General features: G+C 35.3%; 1 protein-coding gene across 1 annotated transcript in view; it reads left to right on the top strand.

Moving 5' to 3' along the window:
- LOC306882910 (amyloid beta precursor protein binding family B member 2-like) overlaps positions 1 to 23,932 on the top strand; it is a 41,006-nt gene that overhangs the window by 12,561 nt on the left and 4,513 nt on the right. The window contains exons 7-13 of the mRNA XM_079437907.1: positions 4,223 to 4,351; positions 4,425 to 4,552; positions 17,334 to 17,448; positions 17,869 to 17,944; positions 20,884 to 20,967; positions 22,344 to 22,459; positions 23,545 to 23,727. Of these exons, the coding sequence (XP_079294033.1) occupies positions 4,223 to 4,351; positions 4,425 to 4,552; positions 17,334 to 17,448; positions 17,869 to 17,944; positions 20,884 to 20,967; positions 22,344 to 22,459; positions 23,545 to 23,727 (831 nt within the window). The remainder of the gene's footprint in view (positions 1 to 4,222; positions 4,352 to 4,424; positions 4,553 to 17,333; positions 17,449 to 17,868; positions 17,945 to 20,883; positions 20,968 to 22,343; positions 22,460 to 23,544; positions 23,728 to 23,932) is intronic.

The raw sequence follows: 23,932 nt of genomic DNA, 5'->3' as shown, positions 1-23,932 counted from the left end.
TTTTTGGCTGTAATTAATTAACAATACAATCTGCAATAAGTATAATGAACACCAAGCATTAAACAAGGAATGACATTAGATCTTATAATAAAATAATATAATAATTATTATTATTTATTAAATAAAATAAATATTTTTCCTATCTACCCCAAAATAGTTGTTCTTATTAAAGGGGTCCTATTATGCTTTTTCACTTTTTGAATTTGTCAGTGTGTAGTGTGTATGTTTAAGCATAAAAAGATCTACAAAAGTTACAAGTCCACTCCAAAGGGAGATATTTCGTTTTTAAAACAGTGTAAATAGCCTGTCTTGTTGGCAAAGGCTATTTAGTATTTACACTTACTCTGCCCACTAACGTGTGATGGGGTCGGTCAACACAGAAGAAAAGACGCTAATTTATCATCAGTTTCAGTGGTGTAGATGGTACGGCGCATGCTTTTTGACACGATCGACCCGAGTTCGAGTCCGCCTTACTTTTTTTCTCCGTTTTCAAATCTCATATCGCATCAGAAAGGCATTTATTTTCAATAAAAATCAAGGAAATAAAGTTGAAAATAAAAGTAGTAGATGTAGGGAGGGCTTTATTGTCCCAATAAAGTGGCATACATTTAGTAATTTGAATTAAAACTATAATTTACACTCAATACGTTATTGTGTATTGTTTTATAATGTACTACAATATTGAGCACTATTTGCAATTAGTATAAATAGCAGAAAATCTTGCCATTTTAAGTGTAAATAGCATCTATCGCAAAAAATATACTATTTATGCTTAGTGCAAATAACCGCTGCCTTTAAAAAAATCCCTTTTCAAGAACTACAGCGAACGTCTCGTTTGGACTACAAAGTTGTTTTCCTGTATTTGTGACATCACAAAGTGGGTTATTAGAATATCATTAAAATAAATCCCGCCTACGGAAATTCTAATGGTTGGCGGGTGGAGAGAACGCTTGGTTGAGCACGGCTCGTTTCAAAATCAAAACCCAGTGCAAGTGATCACTGTTTCACAATTTTGGATGTCCTTTTCATTTCATCTTGCGTGTAATGTCTGATAAAGCAGGGTTTGTGTACAGCGTTACCGGAGAAACCTCGCTCTCTCTCTCGCTCTAACAGCGCCTCCTGCTGGCAGATAATTAATTTGCATATATATGCCGCCACAAATAGTGCAAGTCTGTGGGGCTATGGTATAAATAAATTAATCTGTATAACAGTTTCACTGCAATTCATGTTATAATGTTAGAATTAAAGAACAATAAACATAATACCGTTGCACTTATCTGGACATAGTCAATGCAGTTGACATCCTATCTAAAACAGGATTTAGCCAAAAAAACACAACAACAATAATGTTACCACTTTAATATGTCGTGTAATACCCCGTTTTGGCGAGGGGCGGGGCAATACTGAAACACCGTGTAAGCTGTTCTCCAATCACAGCGCACTGGGACAGCTAACCAATCACAACACATTTCGTTTTTCAGAAGGCAGGCCTTCATCAAACCCGGAACTAATCGAGCCGTTTGTGCCAGGCTGGGGAGAAAGGTATTGTAATAATGTAAATTATGTGAAAAATAATGCGACTGTCGAGCCACCAAGCATGAGAGCATGTTCTAGTACACCCCCAAAACAAAATCAAGACTGTGTAAAAGAGCATAATAGGACCCCTTTAATTTCAACAGCATTGTCCAGTGTAATATAAAGTAATTAAGTAATATAAAAAAGTAAAATACATACATAAATATATTAATAAAATAAAAAAAATTATATATATATATATATATATATATATATATATATATATATATATATATATATATATATATATATATATATAATTTTTTTTATTATTAATAATTACTAAATAAAAAATAAATTAAAAAATATATATTTTCTTTCCTGTCTACCGCAAAATATTTGCTCTAATTTTAATGAACTTGGTAATCTTAATTAAAACATCCCAGGTTTTAACTAGGACATTGGCAAATATTTTAGGGAAAAATCAGATTTTTAAGCTGTTCGTCTGGATATATTGATATGCAATTTTCCCAACAATCACAAAGTTATAACAGCGTTGTTCAAGAAGATAGAATTGGGATTACTGTACATAACAGAAACACAACCATTTCTTGCTTTTATTTCAATTAAATCACTGAAAGAGGTAAAAAATAAGTAATGCGATCTCGTTCCAGAATGAGACTGAATTAGTAGAAGAATAGATGTGTTGATTCATTTTCAAAAGCACAAAAAAAGAACAGTTTTGGATGAATCTCCATGAATATAGCTGAGAAAACATAGCAAGGGTAAACATTCTGAAGGATTTTACTATGAATCGCTTGTGTGGTCTTATCAAATGATTATATCCTGGTCAGATATTATGGAAAGACATTGAAGAATAAATCTGTTGCCATAAACCCTCAGCTTTCTAGTAAAACCTCATAAATTACATGAGCTCTGGGTTCAGATTTAACAACAGCGTCATCGAGAGGCGCCTCCTGGACCTGCAGCCGCGAGGATAACGAGATGTGTGTGTGTGTGTCTGTGTGTGTGTGTGTGTGTGTGTGTGTGAGAGAGAGAGAGATGGAGAGACTGCAGCAGAACACAGGGCACGTGTAACAGTAGCAGTTTAACGCAATGCATTGTGGGAACAGAGGAATGACATCATCTTTAAGTTTAATAAACAGCTAATCTCTAATAAACAAGAATGAACTGCAAACAGTATCTGTTACAAAATTAGAGGGATTAATACCAAAGAAACATACGTTATATGAAATGATTCCTTTTATAAATGAAATATTTAATCATTGATTTTAAGAAAATTGAAATGACGAGTGTATATGAACAAGATTGGCCACACAAAACTAACTCATGTATATTTATTGAAAGGAGAAGTCTGTAAAACATTTTATTAAAGTGTCCTGCTTTAAATGGAACTAGAACACAATTTATATGAAATAAGTAAATAATGTTTTCCTGTAAAAATATTAATGTTTTTAAAAGATTGTATACAACAGGGTTATTATAGTCAGCTAAAATTAAACCATTATTTAAAAAACCCAAAGAATATTTGTTACTTGAAATTAAATTTAAATTTGTTTACTGAAAGAAACAAACAACAAAAATTATACACCCAATTAATTTAATAAATACACAATATTTTATTTCAAGGTAACATTTCATTTATTTAGTTTTACTTAATGCATTAAAATAAGTACAGCTGAATTAAATAAATTAATAAAAATAGACAAATAGGTAACAATTACTAAAACGTTAACTAAAATGGTATAAAAAAAACTATAATAGTATCTCAGTGATACTAAAATAACACTGGTGTGTATAATATATATATACACACACACACACACACACACACAGATCTGGGCCTGTATTCACAAAACATTTGATCTCACCACAAAGAGTTCTCCTAAATAGCAGTACAAGTTTAGCGTTTTCTATTAAAACCTATTCACAAAGCTCCTGAGACAAACTTTTACTAAGAAATAGAGAGAAGTGTTAAGCTCAGAGTGAGGGGGCGGGGTTTACCTCGTTGCTATGGATGATGTCAGCATGCTCATTAACTATGCACACAGTGATTGGCTGATAGTCTCTGTCAGAGATTGATTCATAGAAATATTGAGTGCAATGTTATGTTGCCATATTCAAATAAAGATTTTAAAATGCAGACTAAGTGTCAGTAATTAAACAAGTATATGTTCAGTTAATTGTCAGCCTCTTACACGTATGCTTCTCTTAATTAGAGGATATGCATATAAACAGCCTTTTAATTAACATTAGAATAATCACGGCTGATAGTAAGACATGCAAACATAAAAGTAAATCAAACTGGATGTAAGAACAGCTGTTGTTTCTTGTCCAGCTGGTGAATGAAAACAAGGATATTAATCAAAGGAGAATCTGGAGTTGGAATAACCTCTGAAACCAAAGGTTATACCTTCTTAAAAGCGCAGTATCGTCAAATGTTTACGTCCCGAGACAGATTGCTGGAAACAGCTTTTTTAGGATGGTTTGTGACTTAGGACTCCTCTTCACTGCTCCTAACCTTTCACAGATTTAGGAGCTAGTTTACTCTGAAATACTCTTAGAGCAAACATTTAGGACTGACATGCCCATTATTTTTTAAGATTTTCTCCTAAATCGGCAAGTTATGAGCTGCTCGTATGCTGAAGGTGTTTAGTGAATGTGGGCGGGTGCTGGTGTGTTGCAGATGTTTGCGGTGTGTTATCTGGGCTGGCTGGAGGTGCGAGACACGGATGTGACGTCTGAGAGGAGCGGCGCGATGCTGAGCGACTGCATCCAGCAGCTGCAGCAGCGCAGAGAGACACAGAGGCCGCGGGTGAGACGCAGACGCAGACAGACAGCGCTCTGATCTCATTCACACGCTCACACATCTCTCGTCTCGCTCTCAGACTCAAGCCATGCTGCTGGTGCTGCAGGACATCACCCTGACCCTCATCGACCCCGCTGACCACACCCTCCTGCACTCGCAGCCAATCAGCTGCATCCACGTCTGGGGAGTGGGGCGGGGCTTCAGCAGGTCAGTGACGTTATTCTCATCTGCGTCCCTGGAGCACAAAAGCAGTCATGAGTAGCACAGGTATATTTGTAGCAATTGCCAACAATACATTGTATGGGTCACAATTATAGATTTTTTTTTTATGCCACAAATCATCAGGATATTAAGTAAAGATCATGTTCCATGAAGATATTTTGTAAATTTCCTACTGTAAATATATCAAAACTTCATTTTTGATTAGTAATATGCATTAAGAACTTCATTTGGACAACTTTAAAGATGATTTTCTCAATATTTAGATTTTTTTGCACCCTCAGATTCCAGATTTTCAAATAGTTGTCAATGGAAAGATTTATTCAGCTTTCAGATTTAAAAAAAAAATTACCCTTATGACTGGTTTAACATCAGCATCATAAATCCTCAAAGTTTTTCATATTTGTATTTTTTTTAGTGCTGTCAAACGATTAATCCTATCCAAAATACTATACATACTGTGTGTGTGTGTGTGTGTGTGTGTGTGTATACACACAAACATATATACAAACATATGCATGTATATTGAAGAAAAATGTTATGTTAATATATTAAATATATTTATATATAATATAAAATACAATAATGTTAATATATAAATGTATAAACATTTTTATTATTTTATTTCAGGTTTATTTGACAAGGACAATGCACATCAGTAATACATAAATGTACAATGTGCCAGAATTAGCCAGAAAGCTATTTTGCATCTGCAGTCCCTGGACTGATGGTAAAATTGTCACCCTAAAAATATAAAACAATTAATCAAAAGATAACAAATACATATAAAAGTTACACAAATCCTAAAAAATTAACATCCATGTAAAAATGATACTATACCTAGATCCAACAGATCAATACCAGCTCACTCAAACACATACATGATCCAGCAGTCAAACAAAATAAGCAACGCATCACTAATCCATAATATCAATATGCAAAGACAATAAGCATACAGACAAGTAACAAACATGTAAATATATTCAAAACATATACATGCATGTGTGTGTATTTATATATACACAGTACACACACACATATATATATATATATATATATATATATATATATATATGAAAAAAAACTATTTTGGATGTGATTAATCGTTTGACTGCACTCATTTAAAAAAAAAATAAATAATAAATAAAAAATAAATATATATATATATATATATATATATATATATATATATATATATATATATATATATATATATGAACATTCATAACACTATTCTTTGTATTATATCACCTTTGCATCAAATTGCAAAAAAACTAGTTAACGCTAAAGCGAGGGTGTTTCTAATGCAGCGTCTGTGTGAGGGACGGATAATTTAACATCGTTCTCTCTTCTGACTGTTGTTATCGGTCTCTCATTTTCCCTTTGATGGAAAGTCGTGAAAACACCATCATGGAGTTTTTCATTTGCTATTTGAGCAAATGGGAATGCAAAAAATATATTTGTGGTACTCTCCCATTGAAAAAGGTCCATTATGCTTGTTTTAAGCATAATAATTTGTGTGTGTACAGTATATGCAACCCCTTTCACAAAACAAAGAGGCTCATTCAATCAGATTTTAAATCAATTTCGAAGCAACTTAAGTCTCTAATGAATGCTAGTGTACTGCATACTGCAAAGTGTGTATATGTGTGTATATATATATATATAAAATGTGAAAACTACACTATGCAACAAACACACATTTTAGACCGCAGTGTGCTACACTGTCACATGATCTCGTTTTGTTGCATATTTCATTCAGTTATCATCACACAAATAAATGGGCTTATTTTAGTATACAAAGTTTGTGTAAAGTGTCGAATAATGTCAATGTTCAGAATAGCATACTAACAAATTATGAACTATACAAATTGGGAATTTTATGCATTTGTTAAATACTCGGATGACCTGCTGCATTTGTTCAAATGTGCAGTATGCATCCAGAGCAGGTTATTATCAATAACTAAAACAATCTAAAACATTCAACTAAAAACTGAAATAAAATATATGTAAAAAAATATATATTTTTCTCATTTAGTTTAAAACAATAAGTACTAAAATAAGTTACTTAAATAAATAATAATTATATATAAAATATTTTTTTATATATAATTATTATTTATTTATATATATATATATATATATATATATATATATATATATATATATATATATATATATATATATATAAACTATAATGGTATCTCAATGAGACTAAAAACAATCCTACCTCCAGTGCAGGGCATTGTGGGATAAAATGTGAAGTCTGCTTTGGTGGTTTACCGCACATTTTAACATATAGTAGGTCATTTGTGTATTTATTGAAAAAAAGCACACTTTGAGCAACAGTGTACAGATATTCTTTTGCATTTTTTTTTCTATGATTTATATTTCTTGGTTGTGCATATGATTTTCTTTTTTTTCTTTTTTAGATGAGCATGCATTATATGATTGTTTGATATTTGGATAATTCATGCATAAAGACAAAAGGTTTGTGCACAATATGCATACTGCAGAAATGTGTGCAGTGCATTGTGGGATGGTGCTCTGGTGGTTCACTGCTGATTCTGGTCTTTGGTGTGTAGAGACCGTAGCAGGAGGGCTAGTGTGAGTGGTGTTGAGGTGATGAATGCAGCAGAGCGTCTCAGTCTCTATCGCTCTCTTCTGTGTCTCCTGAGGCTGATGGGTGTCAGTGGTAACGACACAGACCGGAGACTGATGCACTGCTGCAGAGACTCTCTCTCGCTCTGATGCATGTCTGCTCTCACGTGTGTGTGTGTGTGTGTGTAACAGATCCTCTGCTCAGAAACACACTGATTCATTCAGTCCAGTGCAGAGTGACTCTCTCAGAATGACTCGGTATGTGGGAGAATCCAGTGATGTTATCAAGATTAAATGAGGCATTTCTATAGCGCTTTACTATTGCAGTGCTTTCTTCACACTGGAGATGTGGTGAAAGGTGAGAAGGTGAAGTTACATATTTCATAGAACGTGACCTTCACTAATATCATACTCAAAAACATATAGTCAGCACACTTTGATAACAGTAGAACATGCATGTAGTGCACTAACTCTGGATATAGCTAGTGGATATGATTCAACTGAATTAAACAGAAAAAAAAATATTTTTTAATTTTATTTTCAGGATGATAAATGCAGGCCATCTATAGGTCACGTGACTATTTGAAACCATTTCAATTGCAGGTTTGAAAATGACTAGGCTGTGTGCCCTGTATACTTAGTATTTAGTAAGAAGTAGACTAGTGTTTTATTCTGAACAACATGAAAGACTGATAGTGCTTCAGAGTTATTATTAGTAATCAAAAATTAAAACCATTATTGTTACTTGAAATAAACTGATTAAACTGTTTATATCAGCTAGTTGCAAAGGGAACATTTCTCTATACAGACATACAAAAATACTCAAATGAAAATGAAAACAAATCAAATTCTATATTATAATAGTATCTCAATGAGGCTAAAATGGCTTTCATCACACTGGCAGATGAAGTTGAACAGTCATTGTATGTTTTTTTTATTATAATGTTATTGTGTCATTTAATATTTTATATGACAAAATACACAATATAATCATGCACACTTACATAGTCGACACACTTTGTACATGTAGTGCACTAACTCTGGTTTGGGTTCAGTTTCCAGCACAAACCATGTGTATTACATCATAGTACACTAACTAGCTTCATCACATCTGTCTGTGTTTGATTAAATTAATGACCTGGACCAGGTTCAACTAAGAGAATCTTTAGTTATTATAAATACAAACAAGTGATCTTTTAATGAATAGGGTTTGTTGTAACTGGCTGCGGTTTGTTCACAGATGTGATTAACCCATTTCATATGAATCCAGAATGATGGAAGATTTGCATTAAAACCATCTGCTCTTTTATAACGTGATAAATGAGTGTTTCCAGTGTGTCAGAGTCTGATCGTGTGATTGCAGTAGCGGCGCTCCCCAGCAGATGCTGCTGCAGACCGAGACTCACATCCACCTGCTCTCCATATAAAGATGAGTTATTAATGTGCTCAACTATCATCTCATCAACTGGAGTGACTTTTGCTATTGTGTGCGTTTTTTTCTCTCTGAAATAAATATAAAAAACAAAGTTAATGTCAGTTAATAAATGAACTAATGGAAACAAATAAGACCTAATTATAAAGTGTTACCTCAAGTTGATTCATAAACATAGCATACTGTTTGAAACTATTTAGTATTGCATACGGCTGTAAAAAATATAAAATAGAAAAAAGTCAGTGTGCACTATATTCAATCACTATATTCATAATTAGTAAACTTAGTGTTTTATTCTGAACATACCCAAATGAGACACAAAAAAGACTGATAGTGCTTCCAGTCAGGGTTATTATAGGGAACTAAAACCATTAAAAATAATAATAATAATAATAATAATAATAAAGAAAAAAAATACTTCTTTCATTTTAACTAGTTGCCAAGGCAACATTTCAATTTTAATTTGGTTTAACTCCTACTAAAGCAACTAATAAAAACAAAACAAAAATGAAAACGTTTGTTACTTGAAATCAAATAAAAATTAAAATGTTATCTATCTATCTATCTATCTATCTATCTATCTATCTATCTATCTATCTATCTATCTATCTATCTATCATCTATCTAATCTATATATAGTTTTGATATTTCAACAAAACCTATTTAAAACCATTTTTAATTTAGTTGAATTTGCACTAAAATAACTAATAAAAAATTACAAAATTAAACTGAATAAAAACTATATTGACATAAAAATTCTAAATTAATGAATGCAAATCTAAAATGATCCAAAAGCAGTAATTTTTGGTTTAAATATATATATTTTAAACCCTGTAAAAGTACTATAATAAGAGATGCCGACTGATAGAAATAGAGTAGAGATGTCAGAGACCAGAAAGAATTGTTTCTTTCCCTTTGCTTTTAGAGAAACACACACAGAGTTCTATATAATATGAATGAGTATCTTTGGGTGGATGAAGTCATTGCGCTATATTTGGAGCACTCAGCGTTTTCTGTGTCCGTGTACACGTGGTTTTGAAGCGATGAAGTCACAGCTCTATATATGGAGCAGAGTGTGTGTGTGTGTGTGTGTGTGTGTGTGTGATTGAGTGTGTGTCGACTCCTCCCTTTTTTTTTTTTTTTTGTTGCATCTCTGATAGTGAAACACATTCTCATTTCACCTAATAAATACCGACGCATTTCATCTCTTTAACTCTCCGAAAGCAAGACACATTTTCAAATAAGCATTTTTTTTCAAATTTAGTTTATTTTTTGTTCTATTTCTTATTTTTTTCTTCTTTATTTTACTAATTTCACCATCTGTAATTCCTTTTTATCTTGGTTTTTGTTCCATCCTCTGGTTTCCACTTTCTGTGTTGGTTGATTGTCCAGCACCTCTTCCTCAGCAGGAGAGAGAGAGAGAGAGAGATAGAGAGAGGGAGGGAGGGAGGGAGAGCGAGCGAGGGCAGGTTGCTGGAGTGTGTTGGGCTCTCAGAGTGGTGTGTGTGTTTGCTGAGGGAGGGACGGATCAGAGACGGAGGGACAGACGGGGAGATCAGAGCGGGGCTCAGAGAGTGTGTTTGTGCTGGATGCTGATCGTCGTGGCGATGGGAGTAACGACCCAGAGTGCAGCTGGATGCTGATGAGTGACATCAGTGTGAGTAACACACACACACACACACACACACACACACACTGCTGCATCACTCTGCTGCTGTGTCCGTGCACTCGTGTGTGTGTGTGTTTGATTTACTTTGAGGATGAAATTGTCTGCTACATTTGGTCTTTTTTGGATAGTCATTATAATTTGTTGTATAGAAAAGTCTATGAAATGTGTTTGTATGTTTGATATCTTAGCATAGAGTCCATGCATTTTGTGTGCAAAATTATGCAAATCAAGCAGAAATGCAAGGAAGAAAATATGCAGAGAAAGAGACACTGTGTTTGTCTGAGTGAGTAAATGTTTTATGACTTTTGCTGTTCTGCAAATACAGCACAATACAGTCACAGAGAGTGTGTGTGTCTGAGGGTTTGTATGGAGGTGGCAGATATTAATGACATGCTGAAACAATCACAATCTTTAGGGAAAAGGACAGAAAGAGGCAGTGATTGATTGTGTGTGTGTGTGTGTGTGTGTGTGTGTGTGTGTGTGTGTGCGCGCGCAATGATCGTACAACCTGACAAACCAATACTGGACAGACAAGGCTCCTCATGAGACAAACTGCTTAATGGACTAGATTTAAGCCCGTGTTAAACATCACAAAACAAGGGTGTTGCTATGCAGTTACTAGGGTGTTGATGGCAGTTTGGGTGGTAGCTAGGGTATTACTATGGTTTTGGGTGGATGTTAGGTTAGGTTGCCTTGTGTGGTTTTTAGGGTGATGGTGGAGGCTTGGGTTGTTGCTAGGGTGTTCAATGAGGTTTCTAGGGTATTGTTGGTGGTTTGGGCGGAACTAGGGTATTGCTAGTGTGACATGGTTGCTAGGGTGTTCTATAAGGTTTTTAGGGTGTTGCCAGGGTGGTTGCTCAGGTGTTGTGGAAGGTCAGCACAATTTGGGGAATCCTAATTGTTTTTTTTTTTTTTTAATAAAATTGTGATTTGTGATTTCAAAATTTGATTTATAAAACTAAAATTCCCTCCAAAAATGTAATGGGGTGCTTGTTAGGGTGTTTGGGGTGGTTACTATGCTGTTGCTACTGCACTGATCTTCAGATCTGTAGCTCTGATTTGGCTGCACTATCAGCACTAGTGAGGACTGACTGAACTAACAGCACTCTCAGTGGTTTAAAACAGGAGCATAGAGACAGCTCAGTAAATGAGTGTAATGTTCTCGTTATAAACAGCTCACATTCATTAGTGTTTGACAGTGTGAGTTTATAAAGTATAATGTAGTTCATCATCACTATCCTCACAGAGTGCCTTCAGTTTTGAAAGTGCTTTTCGCCATAAGAGTATCAGAAACCTTTAATTTCTGTGTGTGTGTGTGTGTGTGTGTGTGACAGAATGGGTTCATCGCTGGGGCTCTGAGACTTCTGAGAAACACACTCTTGTGATTATTGTGTCAGCTGAAGTCTCTTCCTGTGCAGGTAGCGAGCGCAGACAGACGAGAGTGTGAGTGTGTTGTGTAGTTTATAGTGAACTGTTTCCAGACACATGAAAGCCACATTCAGACTGCAGTTTCTGACTGACATAGTGAAGAGTGTAAACTCATGAACTTCCCTCAGCCGTCAACTACAAATATGGATGCTGACAATTTACCAACCACCCAAAATATCATAGCAACTGCCCACAGTAGACCAGATCACAGAGACACCTCCTTCATGCCAAAGAGGAGGAAAACACCCAAAAATTACCCCAAACACCCTAGCAACCACCCAAAATACCATAGCAACTGCCCACAGTAGACCAGATCACAGAGACACCTCCTTCATGCCAAAGAGGAGGAAAACACCCAAAAATTACCCCAAACACCCTAGCAACAACCCAAAACACCATAGCAACTCCCCAGCAACTGCACGCAGTAGACCAGATCACAGAGACACTCCCTTCATGCCAAACAGGAGGAAAACACCTAGCAGCCACATAGAACACCCTAGCAACCACCCGAAATGAAATGAAATGCACTTTGTCCCCAAAGGGAAATTTGTGATAATATACAATATACACATGAATTCCTATACTAACCCTGAAAAAAACAATCATTCATTATTTAACATTTTAACTGACATGGGTATAAAAGACTTTTTAAAACTATAATACCGACACATTGGAAATCTATACTGTCTTCCAGAAGGCAACAATTCATACTCTGTATGCAGTACATGCAGTGGGTTAGCTAACATTTTATGTGCTTCCCTAAGGACGACTGTTCATACAGTGACTCAAGGGACAAATACTCCTTTCTCCCGATGCTCTTCATTGCCGTTTTTAACAAGCGTGCAAGCTTAGACTTTACCTATATTGTGAGATTACCATATCTAATTATACTCTCTATAACTGCCTAATAGAATAAATACATGATTTACTGCTCCACTCCAAAAATCCTAAGTCTACGCAGAAAATACAATATTTGCTGCACACGAGAACAAATTGCATCCACATGAATCCCCCAACTGAGTTTATCATCCATATGGATACCAAGGTACTTGATTAATTGATGTTTCATGTATAAACACGGTGTGTGATCACCTATTGATCTTGGGTCAAAGATCATCTCCTCTGTCTTTTTTGTTTAAAGTAAAATAGTTTAAATCACACCACTCTACAAACCTTGATACCTCTGAGAAATAAATCCGTATTCTCATACAGAGAACTAAGTATCGCTGTGTCATCTGAGAATTTCATTATAAAGTTAGTAGAATCACAACTTGAACACTCATTGGTATACAATGTAAAAAGTATAGGAGAACTAACACATCCCTGTGGAACACCTATGCTAATATCTTTCAACTCTGATAAAGTATTATTAACTCTAACCTGTTGTGTCCGGTTAGTCAAATTAAAAATAACATCTTATTAAAAATGGGATTCACATTCAATGTCTTCAATTTCTGAATTAAAAGGTGTGGCTTAAGTGTTAAAAGCTGAACTAAAATCAACAAATAACAGCCGGGCATAAGCTTTTGAATTTTCCAGGACCCGTATTCATGAAGAATTTTAATGCAAAAAGTAGCTCCTAGTGACAAAATTCTAAGAAAATTCTTAGAAATGTGGGCGTTTACTCTTAAAATTAAAGAAAAAATCTTAGTAAAGAAAGTAGTAATTCAGAAAGCATCTTAACCCTTAAAAGAGGTCTTAAGGTCAAACTTGTTAGGAGTATGGACGAGGACTTTTTTAAGGGGCTTAAGAGTTTCTTTAGCAGCGGAGAAAATGGACGAAAATGAAGAGGGAGAAGAAATGTGTTGCACACAATGCATGACAGTGAGTTAATAAGACACTACACATTAGTTCGTGCAGGAATCATGTTTGTGACCGATCTTATTAGAGACATGCTAACAACTCAGACACCGCGCAGAATTGCCATAGCGCCAGAAATCACTACATTAAAATATTTGGCAACTTGAAAAATGCAACTATGCAGCAGTGATGATTTGGGTCTGTTACAGCACTTATTAGGCTTACTGTTCATTTCCTATAAAACACAGTAAATATGCAGGGCCGGTGCCAAGGCACCCAAACGAGTTACTGTGCCCCCCCACTTTCCATCCTCTCCCCTCCTTGCTGAAAGCGATCGATTTTGAAAGCGAAAGTACCGATAAAACAGCGCACATAATACGATTGCACGCTTTAGCGAGCGTCAGCAACTGCACGAGTGTGTGTGTGTGTGTGTGAGAAAGAGCGAGAGGAAAAATTCCGCCTGTAATTTCAAAGTGAAGGCTTATAATATACCCTACTCTTAAAAGCACTCTTTTATTTCCTTATTGACAACCAACCAATCACAGTCTTCAAAAGATTGTGTCATACATAGCAACGGGGTCAACCCCGCCTCCTCACTAAGATGAAAGTTGTTGTCTTTTCCTTACTCAGAGTTGCTCTCAGATCGGTCCCGAATCGCTCTTAAGCTAAGACTCCAACGTAAAAGTTTTTAAGCTAAATTAAGAGTTTTCTTAGAGGATTCTTAGAATCTTTATGAATACGGGCCCAGATGTTTAGTAATAAAATAAGCTACTGTAACAACAGCATCTTCTGTACTATGGCCCTGCCTATATGCAAATTGTAATGGGTCAAGAATAGTTAACTTCTGTCTTTAAAACAGACACCATATATTTCTCAAAACTTTATTACACAGGATGTCAAAGCTACTGGCCTAAAATCATTTTTTTTTTCATTCGAACCTGGTTTCTTTGGTAATGGAACAATTATAGATTTTTTTTTCCAGAGATCAGGTATAATATGAGAGTCCACAGATTGCTGAAAGATAGGACACCATGCCACAGCAAGTTCCTCTGCACAAAGCAGAGATACCATCAGGACCTGTGGACATTTTGGTACACAGTCTACTGAAGATTAAACAAACTTTCTGTTGGTCAACAATGACCCTATCAGATGTGTCCTCTATTATTAATGACTCCAAAGCTTCTCTGCATTCCAGTGATCACTCCTGGGAATCAAACCTGAGGTAAAAGTCATTTAACTCATTTGCTTTCCTCATCATCATTAGTAATAAGACGGTTCATATTTGTATTCATATTAGTCATGACCTTAATGGTGTCCCATACTTTTTTAGAATTAGTAGAAATAAAACTGTTTTTTCCCAGCATTTCTTAGCTAACAATTCAGTTCATTCTGGATCACTCTCATACCACTCGATCACATTCACGAAAGGCTTGTTTTTTCCGGTTGATAGTCTTTTATCTCTTTCGTGATATATGGCTTATTCTTTGGAAAAATAGTCACACACTTTTTTTCCAACACATTATCCACACAAAAATTAATATAATCTGTGAGAGTGTCTGCAGCCTCGTTAATGTCCAAGCTGTGAAACATACCCCAATCTGTGCACAGAAAGCATCCCTTTAGCTTTTCACTGCTATCGTCAGACAACACAGAAATAGTCTTTGCTGCTGGTTTTCTAGAAACACCCTGGCAACCACCGAAAACACCATAGCAACTCCCCACAGTAGGCCAGATCACAGAGACACTCCCTTCATGCCAAACAGGAGGAAAACACCTAGCAGCCACATGGAACACCCTAGCAACCACCCAAAACACAATAGCAACTCCCTAGCAACCCCGGCAGCAAACCAGAAGATCACAAAGACACTCCCTTCAAACGAAACAAGAGGAAAACACCTGGAAACAACTCCAAACAGCCTAGCAACACTCTACCAATCACACAGTACATCCTAGCAACCATCCACTAGCGCCACATGATTTATCTAAAAATAAAACTGATATGTTTTAATTAGTTCAACATGGACTAAAATAGCAAAAAGTGGAATGAAAAAGCGAATAAAAAAAAAAAAAAAAAAAAAGATATATACACTTTACTTTGTCATTTAGCAGATGCTTTTATCCAAAGCGACTTACAAATAAGAAAAAGTAACAAACTAAAAGTTAACACTCTGTAAATACTCTATACACACCCATTTAAGAAAATACAGAAATTAAATAAAATGGACAAATGCATACAACAATATTTCAATAGTAAACATAAAAGGGAAAAAATAAAATAAAAATAAAAAGCGATACTTCGATCCTTTGCCGGTGTCCTAGCCCGGTGGAGTCGCACGGTAGAGTCGATGGTCTTCACACTAAGAGGGCTTCACACGAGGGCTGCCGCGGTATAATAACCTTTTTTATACCCATCTAACAAATCACTGCTAGAATTCAGCTGAACCCACTTTCCTATTAATCACTAAAAATGGCCAAGCAACTGCACACACTGACAAGATACAGTACAGTATGAGACCAAACGCCATTTCAGCAACTCAACTTTATATTAAAATGTGTAATAGCATGTGAGTGATACTAAAGCATCTCTTTTGGAGCAGTATAATATGCTGGAGCGTCCGTCAGTGTGTTTTGTGTAGCGCTTGCTCAGATCGAGCCGCTCTAGACGTCAGAAGCGTTTGAATGTTGAATCGAGGTTTGCTGGCCGTCGCTGCTGTGCTCTGAATGTCACGAGTGACACTGAAACACGGCCACTAAACCATTAACCTTTACATTCTCAACAACGTGGATGTTCCTCCGGCTCTCGTCTCTGCTGTCTGTCTGATGGATGGTTTTCTGCTGCGGTCCTGTTCTCGTCCTGCTAATGCTCTTCAATCTGAACACAATGTGTTAGTTTCATCTGTGAACACCTGATGAATCTGTGTGAGGTTCCTGTGATTAAAGTATTCACACTTGGTTTTCCAAATAAAAACTGAACCTCTTTGAGCTAAAATATTTACTTGAAGCTCCCCTGAGATATAATAATTTTGATGTGATGTTGGTTAATGGTCATATTACATGCATAACTTTTTATTTTTAAATGAATTTTAATTGTACATTTTGGATATAATAGATTTTTTTATATTTTTTATTTATTTTAAAATGTAAATTTTACATTTGCAATTTAGTTGCTTTTTAGTGTTTTATTTGGATTGTTTGTGTTTACATATTTTACATATGTTGTTTTCATATTTCTGATTGAATTGCTTTTTAGGTGTTTCGTTTTGATTTCTCTTATTTTTACATTGATTTTAATGTTATATTTGTGATTTTAATTGCCTTTCAGTAAGTGTTTTATTTTTACATGCATTTTAATTTGACAATTGTATGATTTACTAGCTTTTCAATAAGGTTTAATTTTGTTTTTACATTTGTTACTTTATTATTTTATAATTTTTTAGCAAGTCTTTTTATTTTTTATTTGTTTTTATTTTTTAATTATTGTAATTTCAGTTAGAAAAGGTGCAGCGATCACTCTTGAAGAGATCAAAACTTTGCTTAAAATTATGTTTTGGCCATTATCAAGGCCTTCACAGACATTACAATAATAAATTATTATAATTTGCCCTTTTTGCCTGATCAAATTATGAAAACCTGCTCAAAATTTGTGTAACATACTAAAAAAGTTCAAATTCAATGACTTTGTTGACTTATATCTACCTGAATAATTATTATCGCAGACATGAAGGAAACTCTAGCGCCTCCTTGAGTCCTGTGACTGTAACTGTGTTTCTTGTTTTAAACCTATTTACTGATTATTGCTTTACAAACTCAAACCCAAAGTGTCTCTCGTTCCGTTTCAGGGATTTTGCGTATGTGGCCCGTGACAAGAACACGCGTGTGTTGAAATGCCACGTGTTTCAATGTGACAGTCCCGCAGAAAGCGTCGCCAGCAGCCTGAAGCAGATCTGCTCGAAGGTGAGGAGCGAGAATCAACAAATAATCCACCGAAAACAAGCCACACATTCACAAACACTTCCATTCTGACTAATCGAATCACTAGCCGCATATTTATTATCAGGCTCATGAATATTTATGAGGAAAGAGCCTCAGCAACCAATCATCTGTCCGGTTTCATCTGAAGCCGTTTCTGTGGGTCTGTGGAAAGATAAATGTGTGTTCTTGGGAAAACATCTGTGTTTACAGCATTTCTTTGCCTGTATGTGTGTGTTAGTATGCGCCGTCCATCCTCGTGTAAAGTTGTCCGCTCAGCACGTCCATCCTCCGGCTTTGATTAACATTGAGCTGAGATTTATTCGCTCCAGATTAATGACCTGCAGAGAGACTGACAGGAGGAACACAGGCTGTTTTCTTCAGTCGTGATCTTTGTTTTCTCAGATTATGGCTGATCGCAGGAGCGTCGGTCCGGTCGCTGGCTCCTCGTCTCAGATCAGCTCTGATGTTCCTCTGAGAGGTAAGAGCTTCACACGTTCAGTCACATGACCAATCAAATGTGACCCTGCAGCACAAGAGCAGTCATCAGTAACACAGGTATATTTGTAGCAAGAGGCAACAATACATTGTTTGGCTCAAAATTATACATTTTTCTTTTATGCCAAAAATCATTAGGGTATCAAGTAAAGATCATGTTCCATGAAGATATTTTGTAAATTTCCTATCGTAAATATAGCAAAACTTAATTTTTGATTAGTAATATGCATTGCTAAGAACTTCATTTGAACAACTTTAAAGGAGATTTTCTCAATATTTAGATTTTTTTGCACCCTCAGATTCCAGATTTTCAAATAGTTGTATCTCAGACAAATATTGTCCGATCATAACAAACCATACATCAATGGAAAGAGTAATTATTCAGCTTTTTATGATGAATAAATCTCAATTTCGAAAATTTGACCCTTATGACTGGTTTTGTGCTCCAGGGTCACAGATTTCAACCATTTGATGATTGTGAGTGACTTTAGTGCAGCGGTTTGACTCGAGACTAATCAAAAGACAATATTTCAAACCCATCCATGTTTTGCTGTAATGCAAATGTTTTTCAAATTTATTCATAATCCTATCAGAAATCAAGTAGTTAATTCCAGATTTCATTTTCAAACATTTGCATTATAGCATTAGTGTATTCATTTTATTCATAAGTTTATTCATAAAATAATAAAATCAAAATAAAAAAATTAACAATTAAATTCCATAATTTTAAAGATTTAGTTGATGTTGTCCAGGGTTTAAAACGCTTATTTCTAGTCTTTTGTGTTGGCAGGGTTCTCTTTTATTTTGTTTTATAAATAACATTTGTTTAAATATATATTTTGTAATATATAGCTATTTCTACCTGCTAAAATATTTTAGAGCTTGACAGAACAAAAAAAAAATGTATATTCATTATAATCATTATTATTATTTTTTGCTGTAATAAAAGTATAATTGAATGATCTACAGGGTTAACATTTTTTTCCAATGAATTTAAATGACTTTTCTTGTCTTTTCTGACAGCCATTTCTACCCAATAAAATATTTTAGAGCATATATATCCATTATAAAGATTCTCATGATTTTTAAGATTATTAATTTCCATTTCTAGAAATCACACTTTGCAAATTGCCTCATATCCAGGTTCTCTGCAGAACAGTGAAAATCCTGGTTCTTAAAAATGACAGCTTGTGAGGAAACAAATTAAAATAAGAAATGTCAGCTTATATTAATGTGTATTTGTTTTAGCATATTTCAAAGTTAGTAAAATGTAATTAGTTTTTTTGGTAACCCTTTATTTTAAGGTGTCCATAATACAGAGTAATTACCTAATTAAGTAGTAGCCGTTGTACTTGCATGAAACAAAATGTACTTATCATGTAACTAAGTTATGGAACAGCCTGTAATTACAGTTTGTAATTATATAGATGTAATAGGCAGCTACTGTTACACATATGTAACAAACCGAGTCTGTTACACCGCTACTAGTACACTTAAGTACAATCTTGATACACTTTATTTTAAGTAGCTTATGTCTGTGTAATATTGTGTAATTGTAATGTAATTAGAAAGCTATTACATGTATTTTAGCTGTGTACTGGTGGGTTAAATCAAACTAAGGTGCAGCTGGATAAGGTGTACAGTATAGATACACATGAAGTACACTTAAGTACAATCTTGATACACTTTATTTTTAAGTAGCTTATGTCTGTGTACTTTATACAGCGTAATTACAAATGTCTGCAACACATATGTAACAATCTCTTGGTTACGCAAGTATCTGTGTAACATACTCAGTCTGACACACATGTGTAACAGTAGCTGCCCATTACATCTACATAATTACAGGCTGTTCCATAACTGAGTTACATGATAAGTACATTTTATTTCATGTAAGTACAATGACTACTACTAAGTACTTAACTAGGTAATTACGGACACCTTAAAAAAAAGTTACCCTTTTTTTTTTATAAATTCATATTTAGGTGCAATTTATATTCTACAAAACTAATTTTCAAATCAATGCAAGCTTAAAATTTTAGAACAGAAGGTTAAAATAAGTAAATTCAGTCAGCATGTCCAAATGTTTAACTGCTAATTCATTAACTCACAGATGGCCTGAAATAAAACTGAAATGAGCAAAGCAACAAAAGGATGCAAATCCTAATCAATGATCTCAATTTTATTTATTTTTTTGCACCGTAACGGTTCATTAGTTATAATGACACTGTATTTTTAATTGAAGAAAAACTTAATGTGCATCTGAAGTTCTGATTTCATGACCCAAATGCTTGTATTTTATTGGTCAGTGATGTTTTTCTGCTGCGGTCCACAGAGATGCATTGTTTTGTTGTAACATCCTGTCGCAGCTTAAACGCATGAATATAAATAGACCTACGAGCTGTTTTTCCTCAGGTATATTCATCTGTTTTGATGTAAATATATATGGTGTGTGTGTGTGTGTGTGTGTGTGTGTGTGTGTGTGTGTTTGGAGGGTTATAAATTCACGCTCCAGAAGTACGAGTCCATAAATAAAGCATTGGGCTGTGCTGACCTCAGCAAAGTCTGTAAATTCCTGCAATGATCAGTGAGATAATGAAAGCTGCAGTCCTGACCCATTAAAACGCAATTAAATCGTCCGTGTTACAGATCAGAGAATCACCGCTGCTGCTGCATTTACATCCGTCTCCTCTCGATCACAGTTTACAGCAGCTTCAAATGCGGCTCGTCCTCTGTCTGTTTTATAATGCAAACCGCATAGCGCAGGCTTTCTGGGCCCCTGAGGGACGCATTGCTCTGTTTTCATCATGCCAGAGGATCCCGCTCTATACAAATGCATTTAGAGCGTCGATTCCCTCGCCGGCGCTCGGACCGATGAGTCAAATCTTCTGCGTGATGTTTCTCATCTGTGTGTTTCCTCAGTAGAGTTTCCAACACCAAAGACTGACCTTCAACACAGTTTCCACGTGCTTTACCTGGGAATGACACAAGTACTGCGGCCTATAGGTAAATCACACACACTACAAATACTTCTGTTCTTGTTCTGTAGAGCTGCTTTACTGCTGAAAGTGAACTCATTTCATAAATATGATTAATTTTGAACCCCATTATTTTCCTGTTTATCAATGTGAAGCTGCTTTGAAGCAATCTGTATTGCATAAAGCATTACAGAAATAAATGGAACTTAAGATTTATGTAAATACAGAAAACCTGTATTGTAGCTTTTCAGAGACACAAAATATGAAATGTGAAATTTAATAATTCCCATACTCTTTTCTATTGTATTAGGGGTGAATATTTGACCCAAATATATTTGTTCAAAACTTGCTACACACACTAGGTTTCTGTGAATTGTGGGGACGTCTATTACTTTTATACTGTCCAAACAATATTTTCTGTCCCCTAACCCTACCCCTTACAGAAAACCTGTTTGCAGTCTTACACTTTCAGATAAACATCGTTTACTGTTTAATATTTTTTTCCCCTCGTGGGGACCACAGGCCAGTCCCCACGAGGGACATTTGGTCCCCACAATGTACTATAAACAAGAACACACACACACTCACAATTACTTGTAGTAACTATTTGTACACTAAGGTGCAAATAACTACAACTAAGTATTAATATTATCTGCTACTATTTGTAGTTCATGCAAGTAGCATTGCTGTTTGTGCTTCCCCTGCCTCTTTATTCTCTGGTTCTGGTTCACAATTCTTTTCTGCAACAGTCTAGTAATTGAGATCCAAAACATTAACGACCAAAAACAACCTTTAGATTTTTCTTTAAATTGAGATTTGTCTTCTGAATTATCTAGAGTAAACGAAATAAAGAAATAAAGAATCTAACCAGTATTTCAAGCTGTTTGAATATCGAGTGATTGAACCCAACACAAGTCTTAAATCATTTGTACAGCCTCTCCAAAACACATCTGTGCATTGAAACTTTGCATGCACATTCATGACCCTAAATAAGAAATACTCACCAAAAAAAAAAAAAATGATCTAACCAATATTTTGAACTGTTTGAAAATCGAGTGTGGATCAGATTGACCCCAACACAATGGGAGAAAGCATGATGTTATTGGCTTTGCAACATGCACTTCTGAGACGTGTCTTGTGCACATCATGTACTGAGCGGCATTTGTATGATGTCTGCATTGAGTATATTCAAATCAGTCAAGTCAAATTTATTTCGCTTCTTTTTTTTAACAATACACCGTTTCAAAGCAGCTTGAGTAAATCTGTCTCTCCTGAGCTTCATCTCTGTTAGGATGCTGTTCACTAGGTTTTGGAGACAAACTCATTTCTACACTATTAGTTATTATAAACCTCATCCTGTGTAACTGTAAGGAACTATAATGCTCTTCTCAAACGGTGTTTCAGGAATGGACATGATAAACGGAGCGATAGACAGTCTGATGTCCTCCGCAGGGAAAGAGGACTGGACCCCCGTCCTGCTCAACGTCGCTGACGCCACAATTACGGTCATCAAAGAAAAGGTGATGCTTACTTTACATTTTTGTGGCAGTTTCTACATTTTCTTGATTATTTTTGTGCATCAGACCACATAGATGAACATTTACAAACTAATCCTTAGTTTTTGTCTGACTGTCATGAAATGTCATCTAGAGACAAAAACTTAAAGAAATTTAATTTTGATTGGATACTAATTTAGACACTTCTTACATTTATCAAATAATTCATGCATTCACTTGAGAAACTTTGCATTCATTCCCTTTAGTTACTCCTCAAAATACAGGCATGAACAAATGCATTTAGTGAGCTAACAGAAATTCTCAGAAATTCTCAAAATGAATGAATTAAAACACTTTAGATTTACGTTCTTAAATAATCACATTTACCATATTCATGTAAGTGCTTTAAAAAAAATGTTTTTTTTTTGTGAACAAACGCAAGATTTCTTAAGCATACACCATTTTGAACATGAATGCAAAGTTACTCAAACATTGTGAGCTAACACAGTTTAAGAGTGAATGGAGAAAATTAATGCAAAAGCTGTGTGACTTTAAAAAGGAATGTATAACTTTTGTGAACTAACAGTTTTTGGATTGAGCGTTGAGTGTTTGGATTGTGAGCTAATAAGTTGAAGGCAAATACAAACTTTCAAGAGCAAATGCAACAATTTACTGAGTAATTACTGGAAGTGCTTTTTTTTTTTTTTTTTTAAAGCCAAAAAAGAAACACATGCTTCAGTTTTCTGTATTTTATGGAGCCCATAAAGGGAAATACAATGCAATTTTGGGGTGTGACTCATGAAGACTGATATCGAATCATTTAGGTTCATTCACTTATTTGGCAAACAAATGCCAAATCTGGCCCTTAATGACTACTTCACCTGTATAATCTGAGTTTAAAATATCACAATGACGCAAAACCTTGTCCACATGGACACCAGGACAATGAGAGGACAAATCCACTGCACAGAAATCAAAACTGTGCGACTCCTGCTCTTCTCTTTCTGCTTGGACCCTGATAAAACATTCATAGGCCTGTGAAAGTAATTCAGCGCTGGTGACATGAGACAGACAGGTTTATTACTGTCGTTTCTCTTCTGGTCGGACAGGAAGAAGAGGAGGAAGTCATAGTGGAGTGCCGCGTGCGCTTCCTGTCTTTCTTGGGCGTGGGGCGTGACGTCCATACGTTTGCGTTCATCATGGACACGGGAAACCAGCACTTCCAGTGTCACGTGTTCTGGTGCGACCCCAACGCGGGAAGCGTGTCGGAGGCGGTGCAGTCGGCCTGTGTGGTGAGTGACACAAATACACATGCTTCTCGTTTAAGGAATATTACAGGTTAAATACAAATTTAAATGAGGCAAGGTGAAGGAACACTTAGAAAAATTACAAATCGTGACCTAACACAAATTTTACAAGCAAGTGCAAAGTTTCGAGTAAACGTAAAAATGATCTAGATTCTTCTTATATGTGACCCAGGGGGTGTATTACAGAAAG

Source organism: Barbus barbus (genome assembly GCF_936440315.1).
Source record: "Barbus barbus genome assembly, chromosome: 17".
NCBI classification, from domain to species: domain Eukaryota; kingdom Metazoa; phylum Chordata; class Actinopteri; order Cypriniformes; family Cyprinidae; genus Barbus; species Barbus barbus.
The sequence above is the reverse complement of the archived record's forward strand: the minus strand, read 5'-3'. Positions and strand labels throughout refer to the sequence as shown.